Raw genomic sequence first — 16916 nt, 5'->3', positions numbered from 1 at the left:
GCGTGGCAGTACACTCCAAGCCACTAGTCCTCCTCCACGTGACTCCTTGGTCACCCGGTCAGATATTTTCCTATATAAATCCCCGTGTCCCCTGCTTTTGATCACCGCACACCATCTCAGCAGGCAACACACCATTGCAGGGAAATATTTCCTTAAGTGAGGGTCACCAAAATGTCTTCCTGGTACGGGTCATCTCATGCCTTTTGTTTCACCGATTTGGTTCCGAGTCTGACTCAACCACCAAAATGTCTGATCTCTGCTATCACGGCAGAGGCGGGCACGACCATGGTGGGGGCAGGCACGGCCATAGTGGGGGTGGGCACGGCCCTAGCAGAGTTAGGCGGGCACGGCCCTGGTGGAGGCCGCCATGGCCCTGGGCATGGCCCTGGTGGAGGTTGCCAACATGACCATGGCGGCAAGCCTATAGGAAATGTGGTAAATGCAAATGGCTCTGGTGGATCAGGTGGACAAGCCGGAAATGCCAATGGTGGAGCAGGTGCACCAGGCGGTAATGGCTTTGGTGCACCAGGTGGATCGGGCGGAGCGGGCGGACAGGTGAATGCATCAGGCGGGAATGGTAGTGGGGGCGGCTACACCGTGGGTGGAAGCCAGTCCGCCACTAATTGCCGGTCGTGTGGGACTAGTGTCCCTTGATATGTGATGTAAATTGACTCCAGTGCCTTTTAACTATCTTATATTTAAGGGGAAAAAAGGACAAAAAACTAATAAGCACCAAATGGAGTCAGTCATGTACTTGAGCTTGTAAGCATCCTAATGAATTTCAATATTCCTAATATAATCTATAGCTTTGTGCATGAGATGTTCTTGAACCTAATTCCATAAATAGGTTACAAATGAAAGAAACATAATTCCAATTTAAGGTTCAAAGAAGAAGCATGATTCTTCACAAGCATTGTTATCAACAGACCTTCTTGACATTGGTTGAGCAATGTCTTCTTCCTCTCTTGTTATTGTATTTGCAGACAAATAGGTAGCAGGAGCCACTCCCAATTTATTTATGTTTTCTTCAGTGAACTTCTTCTTATTGGAGAAAACTTATTTATTGTTTTGAAGTTGACAAAACTTATCCAAAGTCTAGTCTAAAGACTTCTAGACTTTAGTGTCAAAGTCTGAAAACCGCCAGACTTTAGATTCAAAGTCTGCCCACTAACAAATTCCAGACTGAACGCTACTAAAGAATGAAGACTTTTCTAGATGCAAGATTATATTTATTTCTTCAAGAGTTCGATTCGTATGGCTTATGGATGGCTTTCTGGTTGGATATGGCACCTACATGATTGACTATCTTTATTGGAAACAATGTTGATATTCAAATCTTTTGGGAGGCAAGCAAACTTAGAAAGCTCCACTTATGGAAACCAAGATCCTGATTGTATGGGTGAACAGGATTGACGAGCTTTCTGTGGCATCCTGAAATTCCTTGCTAGCCAATTAGGGGTACTTCAGTTAATATCTTGTATTGAAATCTATGGCCAAGTTTAAATGGATAGATCTTGGAAGAGAATGGCTTATCTCTGGCCATGTGCATTGTGAATTAGAATCCATAGGTTTGTAATTCTAAGTGTTTAGTTATTTAATTTTACCCTATAGTATTTTAGTTTAATAAGATTTAATTAGTATTTAAAAAGGAGGTTTAAAACTGATTCTATTTAGGTTGGGCCTTAGGCCCAAGAGTGGACCTTTAATGGGCCAAGTTGGCCGGCCCATTGAAGCCCACGAATTGGCTGCCATCGGCCACAAGGGAGGCCGGCCCAATCCAAGCCCAAAATGTCCCCAAGCCCATTGCATGTGGCATGCCAAGTGGCAAGAGGAGGTCTTCATGCATTGGCTATCAAGGGTGGCAAGTAATCATTGCCAATGATGAAGATTTGGGGGAATAAAAGGGAAAGAGAGAGAGAGAATCGCGAGAGAGAGGGAGTGGCGAGAGAGAAGAGGAACCGAGGAGGAGGAGGAGTCGCCCGTTGCCGCCTGCACGCCGTCCATCCGTCGCCGGTGTGCCGTCCCTTTTGCTGTCATCCGTTCGGTCCTAGAGGCAAGTTGGGACTGATTTTCACTCTTGCATGTGTGCCTTGCATGTGTGATTTGTTGGTGGTAGATTTCGGATGTTAGGGTAGGCAAAACCGAAGCTAGAATGTGACTTGTTCTTGAGTATGCTTGCTGATTTCGTGTGAACTGCCTGAACCAGAATCTTGTGAGAGCTTGAATGCATGTTTCAAGTTGGATTTTTACTTTGATTCCTTCATGAAAGTTGTATCCAACATCTTAAACTACAACATGCTAAAATTTGGGACAAAATGGTGGAGATTTAAGGGTTCAAACCCTCATCCTACGAAGACACTAGATCTGGAACGATTTTGCTGACCTTTTGGTAGATTTGTGGTTGCATGTTGATTTTTACTAAGAATCTCTCTTTGACTTCTTCATGAAAATTATAGAGAACATCATAAATAATAAGATACTCAATTTTGAAGTAAAATGAGCAAGTGTAGCCTAGTGAATCGACTTACTCTTGAAGACGGTAAATCTGGAGACACGGTACAAGACACCCGAGACTTCATGGACCCATATGGTGACTATTTTTCTGAAATTGGACTTAGATCCCTTAATTAAAGTTGTAGGGGACCTCTTGAAGTAACACATATCCAAATTTCAGAGGAAACGAAGAAGAATAAAGGGGTGAAAACTCGATATTTTGCAGAAACATACACTGGACGTTTCGGTGTGAGAACCAGAAGCTTTGAATGACTATAGAAAATTATCTAAAATAAATCTGGCCCGGAAGTCTTCATCAAAAATCTACTTTAGTGTCTTATCTACAACCTGGTAAAATTTCATAATTTTCGGAGGTCATTCGAGTATTTTAATCTGATTATTTCGGAAACTGTGCATTCTGTTTCTATCCGAAATTGCATGCTGAAATCGTGTGGATTGTATCTTCTTGTGTGGAACTCTATTGGGTATGTGTTTTTCATGAAATTGCTATCTTATTGTCTTATCTATCACATGCCTTGATTTCTTTATTTTTGAGAAGCATATGGATATTTAATTTAAATATTTTCTAAAAATGGTACATGCTGGAATTTTGTAAACTTTGAAAAGGCATGAAATATGGAGGCAGAAGTCCAAAGACAAGTGCCATAAACTTTGGCGCGGGAGGACACTTGGTCATAACTTCAAAACTAAGACACTTAAGTGCCACTTTTTTTTTCTAGTGGGACACTTATGCCACCTCCGCGACCCTTGCCGGAAATCCTACGTGGCAATATTTTATTATTATTTTTTGCTTACATGGCTCGGAGCTCCAAATCGCATAAAAATTTTAAAAATTTTAAAAAGAAGAAAATTTTAAAAATTTTAATTTTAAAAAATTTTAAAAATTTAAAAAAAAAAAAAAAATTTTAAAAATTTAATTTTAAAAAATTTAAAAATTTTAAAAAATAAGAAAATTTTAAAAATTTTAATTTAAAAAAAAAATTAAAAATTTAAAAATAAGAAAATTTAAAAATTTAATTTAAAAAAAAAAAAATTAAAAATTAAAAATTTAAAAAAAAAAAAAAGGGGGGGAGGTCGAACGGGCGGGCGAGGGCGAGCCCTTGCCGCCGCCGCCTCCCGCCATCACCGGAAGGGCCGGCAATGGAGGGGGAGGGTCGGCCGGGGTCGCCGCCCCGGCCGACCGACGGCGAGGGCACGACCTCGCCCCGATCCGGGCGAGGGCTCGTGGGCCCTCGCCGCCGGCCCCCCGGCCAGGGCCCGGCGACCCCGGCCGACCCTCCCCACTCCGTCGCCGGCCCTTCCCGGCGGCGGGGAGGCGGCGAGGGCCCGCGACCCTCGCCCGATGCGGGCGAGGGTCGCAGCCCGCGCCCGGATCTAGGGCGAGGGTCGCGGCCCTCACCCGGATCCGACGAGGGCTCGCGGGCCCTCGCCGCCTCCCGCCGCCGCCGGGAAGGGCTGGCGACGGAGTGGGGAGTGTCGGCCGAGGTCGCGGGCCACGGCCGGGGGCCGGCGAGGCCGGCCGACCAGCGGCGAGGGCCCGTGAGCCCGCCCCCGGATCTGGGGCGAGGGTCGCGGCCCTCACCGCGATCCGGCGAGGGCTCGCAGCCCTCACCGTCGGTCGGCCGGGGTCGACGACCCCGGCCGACCCTCCCCCTCCGTTGCCGGCCCTTCCCGGCGACGGCGGGGAGGCGGCGGCGGTGAGGGCTCAGCCCTCAGCCGCCCATTCGACCTCCCCCTTTTTTTTAAAAAAAAAAAAATTCTTAATTTTTTAAAACTTTTAAATTTTTCTTAATTTTTAAAATTTTTTAAATTTTCTTATTTTTTTTAAATTTTTGAATACTTTATAATTTAATTAATTTTTATATTATTATTTACACGTAGACATGAAACGGCGTTGTTTTTGCGTTTTCTCCGCCATGTCAACGTGCAAAACGACGCCGTTTTGGACTAAACTCGCCGGAAAATTGCCACGTTAGCCATTTGGCCGGATTTTCGCCGGAGTGGCACTTAAGTGTCCCATTTTACTCCGATGATGGCACTTAAGTGTACCATTTTAAAGTTATGGCACTTAAGTGTCCCTCCGTGCCAAGTTATGGCACTCGAGGTGTCCTCACCTCGAAATATGGACCATTTAAATTGCATGGACTCCATGAATTGTATTGTTATGGATGATGGTGTCTTGATGTATGTATGATAATGAATTGAGATGCATGTATGAATTCAATGTTGAATATGATCTTGATTGCCATCACATCACATGCCATGTTAAAATTGAACTATAATTGAAGAAGAGAATTGAGATGAATGAGAAGGCCGTCGGAGGTGTGAGCCGACGATGCCCCGGGAGTGTCGGGATGCCTGGCTAGAAGGGTACGGCTGGTTGCCCGGTGGTCATGAATGGCCGGATACCGGAGGGCCTCGAGAGTACCGAGAGGTGTCGAGATGCCCGGAGAGTGGGGGAGCCGGAAGCTCGGCAGGTATTGTGTTGAGGGATACCTCGCGATGCCGGTTTGGGTGCGAGATGCCTGGCTAGAAGGGTACAGCCAGTTGCTCGGTGGCCTTAAATGGCTGAATGCCGAGGGTCCTCGTGATGCCAGTTGGGGTACGCGATGCCCGGAGAGTGGGGGAGCCGGGTGGTCTGATTGTATCTTGGATACATGTGGGATGCAAACATTGGTCCTGGGAAAGAGAAATGTGGCGGTCCAAGATGAAATTGAAATCAAATTATGCATGATGATACATGCATGGATGCATGGCAATGATGATGGTACATGTGATATGATGATGATGTTACATGCAGGGATGCATGGCAATGATGATGGTACATGTGATATGATGATGATGTTACATGCATGGATGCATGGTAAAGACGATGCTATATGTGACACGATGATGGTAAGTGTATGATATGATGGTGATGACTATATGATGATAGTACATGAGGTATGATGACATGTGCATGATACCAAGGTAAGTTGTGCTTGGATGCTTGTATGACATGTGATGCTATGATTGTGATGGTTGCATGGTATGATGTATTGAGTGGTTTATTGGTCCTTTACCTGCTGAGTGGTTGTACTCACCCCTTCGGGGACCAATATTTCAGATTAGCAGGATGCCGCTCCCTACTGTCACACGGGGCATATTTTACGGCCTACCTTCGAATGTAGAGGTCAAGTGCGTGGAGATTGACTATCCCACCGTCCCTGGTCTTACGTATATTCGAGTGCGTGCCTTAGTGATGTACGATGTGGGCCTGGCTAGGGTCCCTGTCATTCAGAAGTTTATATCCGTCCATGTTTGTCGAGACGGAGTGATGCATGAGATGTTGCCACTGCCACCGCCTGATGCACCGGGATGGGTGTGAGGGCCCGTGCATGAGAAGTAGTAGTTGGAACTTTTGGGATGATTAGTCGACACTAGTGATGGGAGATCTTGCACGTGAGTCATAGTGGGTCAAGTGTTTCTTTTTGGGTTTATGGCCGAGTGTGGCTTCATGTCCTGGCCTTTCTTTTGATGTACCGACCCAAGGAAACCCATCTTGGAAAATATGTAAATAAAGTGTCATGGCTTTGTCTTTTATTATGATGTTTAGTGGTGTGCAATTGTATCATGGTTGATGGAGGGTGAGATGGCGATATTATATTTTGCTTCCATTAATGAGTCGCGCTGGGACCGTTTTAAAAAATATATATATGTCTATGATTTGTGACGCTTCTACAAAGAGATGTGATTAGATGTAGCATTAGGTGCCTGTGGCGACCTAAGGGGGTTCGGGGTGCCACACTTTCATCACAAATCTTCAAACGACTTGAGATCTCCTTGATTGATTCTGTCCAACGGGTTGATTGGAAGAATTCATTTGGAAAGTGCCAACGGTCAAAAGGCATGAATGAGTATTTAAGGTGGACTCTCTAGTTGTTCGACAGAGTACATGAAAGAAAATTTTCAAAGTCTGAAGCTTTCTAGTTCCTTGCTATTTCATTCACCGAGCTCAAATTTGTACTCAAAAGAGAGAAAAACACATAGTGTGACTTCGTGAAAGAGAAGTAGACTCTTCACTGTGAAGTTGAGATCACCAAGCTGTAAAATCTCTTTTGTTTCTTAGTGAAATCGAGCTAGTGGGCCGTCAGCATGGGAGAGTCGACGTAGACTTGATCTAAGCCAAACCACTATAAACCTTGTGTTCTTATTATCTTCCCTGAACTCCTTTATTTTGTTTGAAGTCTTATCTAATTGCTAATTCAAAACTCGTTCATAGTTTGTCTTTTTCTAAAAGCAAATTACTTTTACTAAACCTTATGAAAAATTTTGTTCACACCTATTCACCCCCTCTAAGTGTTGTTACTAGCCCTTTCAATTAGTATCAGAGCTTGTGTGCTTATTTTATTAAAGTATTTTTACTTTTAAAGCTAAAGATCTATGGTTAGTATTTTGGCTCCAGGTTTGGTTGAAGGGCCAAAGTAACACTAGATCTCCTTACTTCGATGGGAAGGAGTACAGTGTGTGGAAAAACAAGATGAAGGTGTTCTTAAGATCAAAAGATCCCCTGGAATGAGATGTGGTAGAAAAAGAGATCAATCCCAAAGCTACATCAACCTCAGAAAGAGGAAAGGAAGTTATAGATGCTGGCAAATTGACACAAGCAGAACTAACTAAGAGACAAGCTCTTGATGCTAAAGCTATCTACTCTTTATACTATGCTTTATCTCCTACTAAGTATAACCGAATTTCCTCTCGTGAAACAACAAAATAAGTTTGGGACAAGTTGCACGTTACCTACGAAGGAACTAATCAAGTAAAGGAAACGAAAATCAATATTCTACTCAGACAATATGAAGCCTTCAAGATGAAGCCTGGAGAATCCATCACTGATATGTTCAGTTGCTTCACAGAGATTGTAAATGGCTTGGCATATCAAGGACAGCCAATCTTAGGACCAATGAAGGTCAATAAACTGCTACAAGGACTCTCCAAAGACTGGAATCACATGAAGACATCAATTAGAGAAACCCAGAGGATCATGCCTCTTTTAGTAGACAAACTAGTAGGCACACTTCAATCATATGAAGTGGAGTAGATCAATGAGGAAGAAGATTCAAAAGGTAAGAAGTCAATTACTTTAAAATCTAACAATGATTCTGATGATATAGATTCAGAAGATGACATGGATGATGAAGAACTAGTGCTCATGATTTAGAAGTTCAGGAAGTTGAATAGAAAATGAAGAAGATTAAACTAGAAGAAGCAGAGCACTCAAAAAATTCTAGAAGAAACCAACTGAGGACAATGAAACCAACAAAGATGTGATATGCTTTGAATGCAAGAAAAATGGGCACATCAGACCTAACTGTCCTCTGTTGAAGAAAAAGAAAGGAAGAACTAAGAGACACAAAAAGGCTCTCAAAGTAGAAACTTGGAGCAATATCAAATGCGAGGAAAGTGATGAAGAATATGTCAATATATGGCTGATCGCCAATTCAGAATCAGACTTAGATAAAGAAATTGAGGTTAGCAATTTAAACATTCATATTAAAGTCTCGAAGTATATAGACAAACTCAGTCTCAGTCTCAAAACATATCTTAAAAGGATTTCCGAGCTAAAAAGGGAGAATTCTAAACTAAAGCAATATCAAAATTCTTGGAGATAAAAGTTTGAAAATCTGGATAAAAGCTTTGGTGATTTAAAAGTAAATTATGATTCTCTTTCGAAGGAAAATGCCGTTTTGAAAGAAGATATTTCAAATATCACAAAAAGATTTTCAAAAGGATATAAGAAGTTTGAGAAAATTCTTTCTGTACAAAGACCCTATTTTAACAAATCTGGTTTGGGTATGACTTTAGAAACTATTCCTTTAAGTGATTTTCCCCAAATTTAAAGAAATAATCAAACAAAGACCTACAAGGGCGTTTTACAAAAATCATTTTCAAAAGGTTTTTGTAAAACTCGTTGGCCAAAATGCTCTCAAATGTTCAAAGTGTGATAGCTCAGAACATTTCAAGAAGGATTGTCCCAAGGTTTGGAAACCTGTTAAGAGGGATTGAGCAAAGATGTTTTTCAATATTAACTCTAAGACCCAAGAAAATATGCGTACCAAATAAAGCTTGAGTCATTCTTTTGATTACAAGTCACTATCAAGAAGAAGATCAAATGGTATTTGGATAGTAGTTGTTCAAGACACATGAAAGGAGATTCGAGTTGCTTATAAAACTTGTTTAAATGAATGGTGGAAAAGTTTCCTTTGGTGGGAATAGTAAAGGAAGAATTGTTGGATGTGGAACCATGAAGATTGGAAGCCTGACTATCAACAATGTCTCTTTGGTGGAAGGTTTGAATTACAATCTACTCAGCATAAGTCAACTTTGCGATACTGGATTCAAAATAAATTCCAAGAAGGCATCTGTTCGGAAACGAGTAAAGATTTCTCTCAATCTTTCACTAGACGAAGGCATTGGAATATTTACCTTATGGATATAAAACCAGAAATTTCTCAATGTTTTATATCTATTCAAGATGAAGCAAATATTTGGCATTGAAAGCTTAGTCATGTTAACACGAAACAAATTGCCAAGATTTCTTCCAAGAAGCTTGTTCGTGGTCTCCCCAACCTGACTTATCAAAAGTCTGAATTATGCACTCCATGTGTTTTGAGAAAACATGTTAGAAGTTCCTTTAAACATATAAATCAAGTTTATATCAATCGAACTTTGCTGCTTTTGCATATAGACCTCTTTGGACCAATCAGAACTCAAAGTATTGGTGGAAAGAGATACTATCTAGTAATCGTGAATGATTACTCTCGCTTTATTTGGGTTTACTTTCTAGTAAATAAGTCTGAAGCCTTCTCTCACTTCTCAAAATTTGCCAAGAAGGTTTAGAATGAAAAATGATATGTTATCTCAAGCATACGAATAGACCATGGAGGTGAGTTCGAAGATCAAGACTTTGCAAAATTTTGTGATGTATTTGGTTTCTAGCATGTTTTCTCTTCTCCATACACTCCAGAACAAAATGGGGTCATGGAAAAGAAGAATAGATCCTTGAAGAAAGATCAGACGAAGGAATTTTCCTTGGCTACTCAACCTCAAGCAAAGAATACAAAGTATTCAACAAGAAAACTTAATCTGTGGAATAATCTATGAACGTCAAATTTCAAGATTCTATGCAGAATCAGCAAGATTAGACTCAACTTGAATAATTTGAACCTGCTCCAAACTTTACAAAGTCTACTTTTCCTAAAGAGGTTCAGACTTCTAGAGAGCAACAACAAAAAGATCTAGAAGATTCAACTGAAGCAGAGGATTAGTAGACTCTCAGATCTACTAGCAACTAGTAGCATAAGTCAAGTCATCGAACAGATCTCATCATTGGCAACATTGATGAAAGAATTCGCACCATATCCAAATAGTGAGAAGAGTCTAGTGTTTTAGCACTTGTTTCTAAGATAAAACCCAAAAGTGTTTAAGAAGCCTTGTCTGATAAAAAGCTAGATTGAAGCTATGCAAGAAGAGCTTAGATAGTTTAGCGTCAACAATGTTTGGGAGCTAATTCCTAAACCTAAAGGAAAGTCTATTATCAGGACAAAATGGGTTTTTAGGAACAAGGTGTACGAGAAAGGAAAAGTGGTCAGGAACGAAGCAAGACTCGTGGCCAAAGGATATACGCAAGAAGAATGAATAGACTATGACGAGACCCATGCACCAGTAGCGAGATTATTAGCAATTAGATTATTACTTGCTTTTGCTTGCTATAAAAATTTCAGGTTATTCCAGATGGATGTAAAAAGTGCATTCCTCAATGAATTTATCCAAGAAGAAGTCTATGTGGAACAGCCACCTGGATTTAAAGATCTAAGAAAACCAGACTCAGTCTACAGATTGAAAAAGGCTTTGTATGGGCAGCAAGCACCTCAAGCCTAGTATGAAAGGTTAAGTAAATTCCTAATCCAAAATGGTTTTGTTAAAAGAAATGTAGATACTACATTGTTCATAAAAAGAGAGGGTAAAGACTTTCTGCTAGTTCAAATTTATGTTGATGATATTGTCTTTGGATCTCCTAATGAAAATCTTTGCAAGAAATTCTCTAGATTTATGCAGGATGAATTCGAGATGACTATGATGGGTGAGTTAACCTTCTTTCTGGGATTACAAGTTAAACAATCGAAGAAAGGTATCTTTATTCACCAAGAGAAGTATTCGAAAGATCTCATCAAGAAATTCGGATTGGAGAATTGCAAGAAGACAGAGACACCAATGTCAAGTAGTTTGAAGCTGGACAAAGATGAAAGAGGAAATAAAGTAGACTGGAAGCTTTATAGAAGCATTACCGGTTCTCTTCTTTACCTTACTACATCTAGGCCTGACATTTTATATAGTGTTTGCATCTGTGCTAGATTCCAATCAGATCCCAAAGAATCTCATTTAAGTGCTGCAAAATGCATCATCAAATATGTTGCGACTACTCGAAAGCTAGGTCTATGGTATCCTAAGGAAGGAGACTTCACCCTTGGATATTCATACGCAGATTTAGTAGGTTGTAAAGTCGATAGAAAGAGTACTTCTGGTACTTGTCAACTTTTGGGCAGCATGCTCGTGTCTTGGTTCTTAAGGAAGTAGAGTACTGTAACTCTATCAACGGTAGAAGCAAAATATATGGCTCTTGGGAGCTGTTGTTCTAAAATTTTATGGATAAGACAACATCTAAGAGACTTTAGAATTGAAGAATCGTGCACTGAGATCAAATGCGACAACACCGGTGCTATTAATCTCACGAAGAACCCAATTCTTCATTCAAGGGTAGAGCATATAGAGATTCGACACCATTTCATAAGAGATCACGTTCAAAATGGAGAAATTATGATTCAGCTCATTGACTTGAAGAATCAATTGGCAAACATATTTATAAAGCCATTGGAGAAAAATCTATTTAAGTCTATTCCCACTAGATTGAACATTTTGTCTCCTACCGGTTAAAGTTTGAAGATGGTCAGACTCAGAACATCAAGAAATTGTTTCTGTATGTTAATATCTCTTCAATGTAGGTAATTTAATTTAGTATGAAAATTACGAAAATGTATGTTGATATTCGAATCGTTGCTTGATTATTTTATTTTTAGAAATTATCTTTGTTGAATTTTTGAATTTTTGGCAGTTTTTATTTTTGAAAATTGCAGTTTTCTTTTATATACCCCATTTTACTTTCTTTATATACCGTCGAGTCTTTCTTCTTCATTTAATTCTTCTCAAACCCTAGAATACAGAATTTCTACTCTCTCATTTTTACTCTCAAGTTTGTTCTACAAGTTTTCATCTTTTTCAATCGAACGTGTTCGAGAAATCCTCAAAGATTGTAAAGATGTCTTTCCAAGGGAAGTCGTCTCGGATCTCAAGCAGGGGACCACGGAATATGCCTGAGGGTCCTACACATTTTCATTTGACTGAGGAAGAAGATTCTCCACAACAACATTCTCCACAATGTGCCACTCAAAATCCTCTGTGCCAACCAGTGGAAGAGGAAATCGAGGAAGATGTCGAACCTGTCAGGATCTTGAAACCCCAAGTTCTTTTCAAGCTTTACAATGAGTTGAAGCAGGGTGGTACTACTATGACTTTTATTGATGAATTCCTGAAAGAGAAAGGATATAGGAACGAAACTCAGTTCTTGCAGTCGATGGAAAGGTTAGGAATAGCGCCTGAAGGGACGGCGGATAGAACGCTTGCTAACTTTCCAGTTGATCCCCATTTTAGTTCTTTTAATCAGCTAGAGAACAAGGACGATGATGAGAGAATGTACTCGAATTTTCAACTGAGAATGGGCGTTGCAACTAAAGTGCGTGGTGATGGAACGAGTTTGTTTCGTTCTAAGGATCATAGAAAGGTTTACTCCAAACTGCTGAAAAGAGGGGTGATGAACCCTTGATCGGTTGACTTTGATTTCTTGGATTCAATAAAGGTGAATTTGAGGGAGAAGCTGACTCTCCTTCAACTTGAAAAATTTTTCTTTGAAACTTCTATTGCTTACCCTGAGTTAACTGCATATTTCTATTCAAACTTGTCTTTTATTGACCCGAATTGTGGCATCCGAAAATTCCAATGACCCTCAAATATGCAACGGCCAGATTTTCTTTTATCTATTGGACCAACCAACTGTGCAAGAAGAGAAGTCTTTGGACTTTGATCGATTGATGGAATTCGGCCATGCATGGGGAACACGCATGCCGAATTTAAGAATAAAATTTTAAGAAGTTGGACCGTGCATGAGGACCATGCATGTCTCTTCTTTGAGCGATTCGGCAAGGAGGAAATGAATTTTATCACCATGCCGCACCGTCGAAAATTTTTCTCCACACAAGAGCTTTGGTCACATACTTGTACATGAGGCAAATTGAATAAAGGGATAGTAGTCGATTTCCATGGAAACCATGACACCGAAGTGCTCCATATTTGTACAGAAATTTAATAACTCATCATTAGAAGTATTGGGCCGTGTGACCGCAAGCCCACGGGCCCATGCAACACTACCTTCTCCTTTGAATTTTCGACAAGTGGAGGCACGCCCACTGCATGGACTTGTGAAGTGTCTTCAGCCTTGGACACCACCTCAACCTGCATGCAAATGATTAGTTAGAGAAATTAATTGAGGGACAAAATGGACGGATTAGTTGAGAAGGAACAGAGAGAGAGTGAACCGAGTGGAATTTTGAGAGAGAGAGAGAGAGAGAGTGAGCGATCGAGAGGGCCGTGAGCGAGAGAAGTGCGAGCAGCGAGCAGGTGCATGGCATGAGGAAGGAGGAGGTCGCCCTTCCGTCGAGCAAGGTGCTACCGCCGTTGACGCCGCCCGTCTTTGCTGTCATTGAGCTGCGTTCGAAGACGCGCGAGCTTCCCGTTCGGTTTGTCGATTGAGCTTAGGAGTGAGGCAAGTAGAAGTTCATTAATCTATGTGGTGCATGCTGTGATCATCTGGTGAAGTGCTGGTAGATTTGAGGAAATGCTGAATGGAAACTGCATATTGGGTTTTTGGATGATTGAGATGAAGATTGAGTGCTGATCTGTGGAGGATTAAATGTATTGTTGCTGTTTTGTGTTGATTTGAGCTTGATGAGTACTAGATTGAAGTTAGAAGTCATTGCATGTTGCTTTTGAGTCATGCATGTCTCGAAAATTTGGAGAAAGTTGGCTATTTTGATTGAGAAAAGTGAAGTGATGCTTGCCAAGTGAAGACATGAGGTGTACGTTGTGATGAGTGAGCTTATGGATGAATATATGCTTTGACCCGAGCTGTGGAGGTTTCCTTGTTGAGAAAAACCTATTGAAAGTACTCATAGATGCTGTGGAGGAGTCTTTAAGTGTTGTAAGATGGATTTGTAGAGAAACAAATGGTTTGATTGAACTAGAAATGAAAAAAACCGTATATACCAATTCTGTTTTAGAGAAATTTAGATAGAAAGTCTTTTTAATTGTGTTGCTTTGATTTATAATGATGAAAGATAAGGAAAGGAAACATTTTTACATAATAGAACACCCATTAGATTGAGTTAGACATCTAGCTATAGCCATATGAATGTAAAAACATGAAGATAGAAGTGAATATATTGAAATCAGTACACTGTTTTGTAGAGAACAGCTTGACCTTTGATGATTCCACGAATTTTCTGTAATTTTATAGATAGAATTGGACTTCAAACCCTTGATGAAAGTTGTAGGAAACATCCTTAAAAATAACATATCAAAATTTGAGAACAAGCAGACAATATTTAGGTGGTGAAACGAATTTTCTTCTTTATGTATTAAATCTGAAAGTTACTGCATAATTTCGAAGGAAACAGCAAACTATTACTCTTTATACACCACGAATTTGACTTAGTATCTTTCATGAAATTTCTTCCTTTTGGTCTCATCTATAACATATAAAAATTTCAGAATTTTCTGAGTTCATTTGGGAATTATTCCGAAATTTCTACCAGAACTGTGCATTTTGGTTTTTAAGATGCTTTACTCCGAATTTGTTCAACTTATTTCAAAAAGGTGAATGCATCTTGAGTTGTTATTGGATGTAACGGATTTTGGCATATCATTCAACACCAAAGATTTCAATGAAACTCATGTGATTTCCAATGTCATAGCATTGAACATGTTTTTGGAAATTAAGATGTTAATTGTTACCGTTGGACCCTCGGGTCAACGATGCCCCGGGAGTCGGGATGCCAAGAGGTTCGAATGAGTCGATGCCCTTTGGATGCTTGGTTGTATTATGAATACATGCCCAGAGGTTTTCTCCGGGAGGATCGGGATGCCCGGTTGTATGCTTGTCGGTACGTAAATCCGCAAGTTAGGGATAACCATATCTATGGCCCCCAGTGATTCCTCGTGACGCCAGGCGGGGTGCGAGATGCCCGGAGATGTGACGCAACGCTCCGGATGCCCGGAGGCTTTCGCGATGCCAGGTTGGGTGCGAAATCCCAGAAAGATGCAAACGTTGGTCCTCTGGGGGATGAAACCTTTTGAATATTAAAACTGATGATTCTACTAAGTGTGCATGTGGTTTGGTTATAGGACTAAATTGTATGGCATGGAATGGGATGTGTTATAACAGTTTGGCCCTATGATCGGGACTTGTGTAACTGGACATGATGCATCTTGAGGGTTTCTGATGCGTGATGGGGTGAGTGATTCAAGAACGGAGCTTTTTTTTTTTTTTTTTTTTTTTTTTTTTGTGGTTAAGTGTATGGAGTAGTGTATACGGTAAAGAAACAAAGAGGAATAAGAAAAGATAGAACGATCTCCTCCCAAGGTATAAAGGCCACGCCACCAACCGAGGATGGGGATCGAGATCTACGAAGCTCACCACCAAGGCCTAAAGCTTCCACTAGCCAAGGATAAAGCACTTCGGGATAGGAGAAGCTCACCACCAAGGCCTAAAGATTCCACCAGCCAAGGATAAAGGGCTTCTTGGCTCACCACCAAGGAGTGATCTACGCTCCAAGGATAAAGAAACCGAAAGGAGTTATCCACTCTCCAAAGGAGTTCACTCAAGTTGAGGAAATCTCACCATTCTCATTCATGAAATTCGTATATCCTATACATTGGATAGTTTCCTCTATTTATAGGAGGATTTCAGCATTAGGAAATATTAAAAACAAATCTTAATGACTTAGGAACTTAAACGTTCGACTCTTCAGCTACATAAAATAAAAACATCTAGGAACTTAATAAAAAGCCATTATTAACACGGGAACTAAATGCCTTTAATCGTCGGCCTTCCACATTCTTGAACCGTTAGCTTTCCGTGTTCTTCAACCTTTGGCTTTCCATATTCTTGAACCGCAGTCGTGAACCTTTAGCCTTCCTAGAATTCGAGCTCCTCCTTTGACCAGAAAATAATCCTCTTGAAACTTCATCAATCGGTCATACAAGACATCTAAAATGGCCTCCCATTGATACCTATCGATATACCACAAAGTACCGATAAGTAATTAACATTTATTCATTCAAAATGATCCATCGAAGAACATAATGCCCAACTTCTTTATGGGCTTGGATAAGCATCGATGGTTCTGAGTTGGTCGATGGAGCTACGTTGGATGCACCCGCATCAGTTTCGAAATTGTACTTGTCATTGCATTAAAGAATTTCATGATTTTGATGCACACTTATCCTTGATTACCTGTTTTTGTCTATCTTGCATAGATCTAGATATTGATGGTACTGCGTGATATAGCTTAATGAATCTTTTACTACTGAGTGGTTGTACTCACCCCGTTTGGGGACTAACATTTCAGACTAGACAAGATACCTCTGCTGCCACTGCCATCAGCAGATGGACCGAGTGATTGAATATGACCACGAGGAGGAGGACAGTAGAGGAAGGAACTTTTGGATGCTGACACTGGTCAATGGACTTTAAGTATACGACTGTCGGAAAAGATGTCAATCATCTTTTGAAATATAGCCGAGTATAGAAGACTATGGCATTTTGGTGTACCGACGAATGATGTCCATCTGGTTTAAGTAAATAAAAGTGTTCGGCTTTTACCTATAAAAATGTTTTGTTTGTGTGCATTTTTTTTCTAAATATAGGGAAGGGAGTTGTTGGATACGCTTCCGCCATACTTTTGCCCAGGGACCAATCAAGTATATGAAAGAACCCCCATATGACTTCTCGGAAGTCCATTGAAAAAAAGAAAAAAAAAAGGGGATATCTAGGTAGAGGAAACAATGTGGTGACCCTAACGGATTGGGTGTGGCATTTGAAAATTTTGTCGACCCTTAGATGAGCGATGGTCCGTAGCTAAGTGATGGAGGTATCATTCGGACTATGTCATTTATATTATTTACGGGCATTGATTCGTATTATTGTTGGAACATTATGTTTAGTGATGGTCCGATTGTAGAATAAACTATGG

The 16916-nt window shown here is 40.7% G+C and overlaps 1 protein-coding gene across 1 annotated transcript; it reads left to right on the top strand.

The window, feature by feature from the left end:
- The first annotated feature begins 285 nt into the window (after positions 1 to 285).
- Positions 286 to 654, top strand: LOC104439656 (glycine-rich protein DOT1). Its single transcript, XM_010052682.2, has one exon. The coding sequence runs from the start codon at positions 286 to 288 to the stop codon at positions 652 to 654; it is 369 nt and encodes a 122-aa protein (XP_010050984.2).
- Positions 655 to 16916: the final 16262 nt, after the last annotated feature.

The sequence above is a fragment of the Eucalyptus grandis genome, chromosome 3, assembly GCF_016545825.1.
Source record: "Eucalyptus grandis isolate ANBG69807.140 chromosome 3, ASM1654582v1, whole genome shotgun sequence".
In the NCBI taxonomy this organism is placed as follows: Eukaryota; Viridiplantae; Streptophyta; class Magnoliopsida; order Myrtales; family Myrtaceae; genus Eucalyptus; species Eucalyptus grandis.
The sequence above is the reverse complement of the archived record's forward strand: the minus strand, read 5'-3'. Positions and strand labels throughout refer to the sequence as shown.

Bases quoted from the DNA above. Each gene is read 5' to 3' on its own strand.
- LOC104439656 (XM_010052682.2), top strand. From the start codon at position 286: ATGGTGGGGGCAGGCACGGCCATAGTGGGGGTGGGCACGGCCCTAGCA.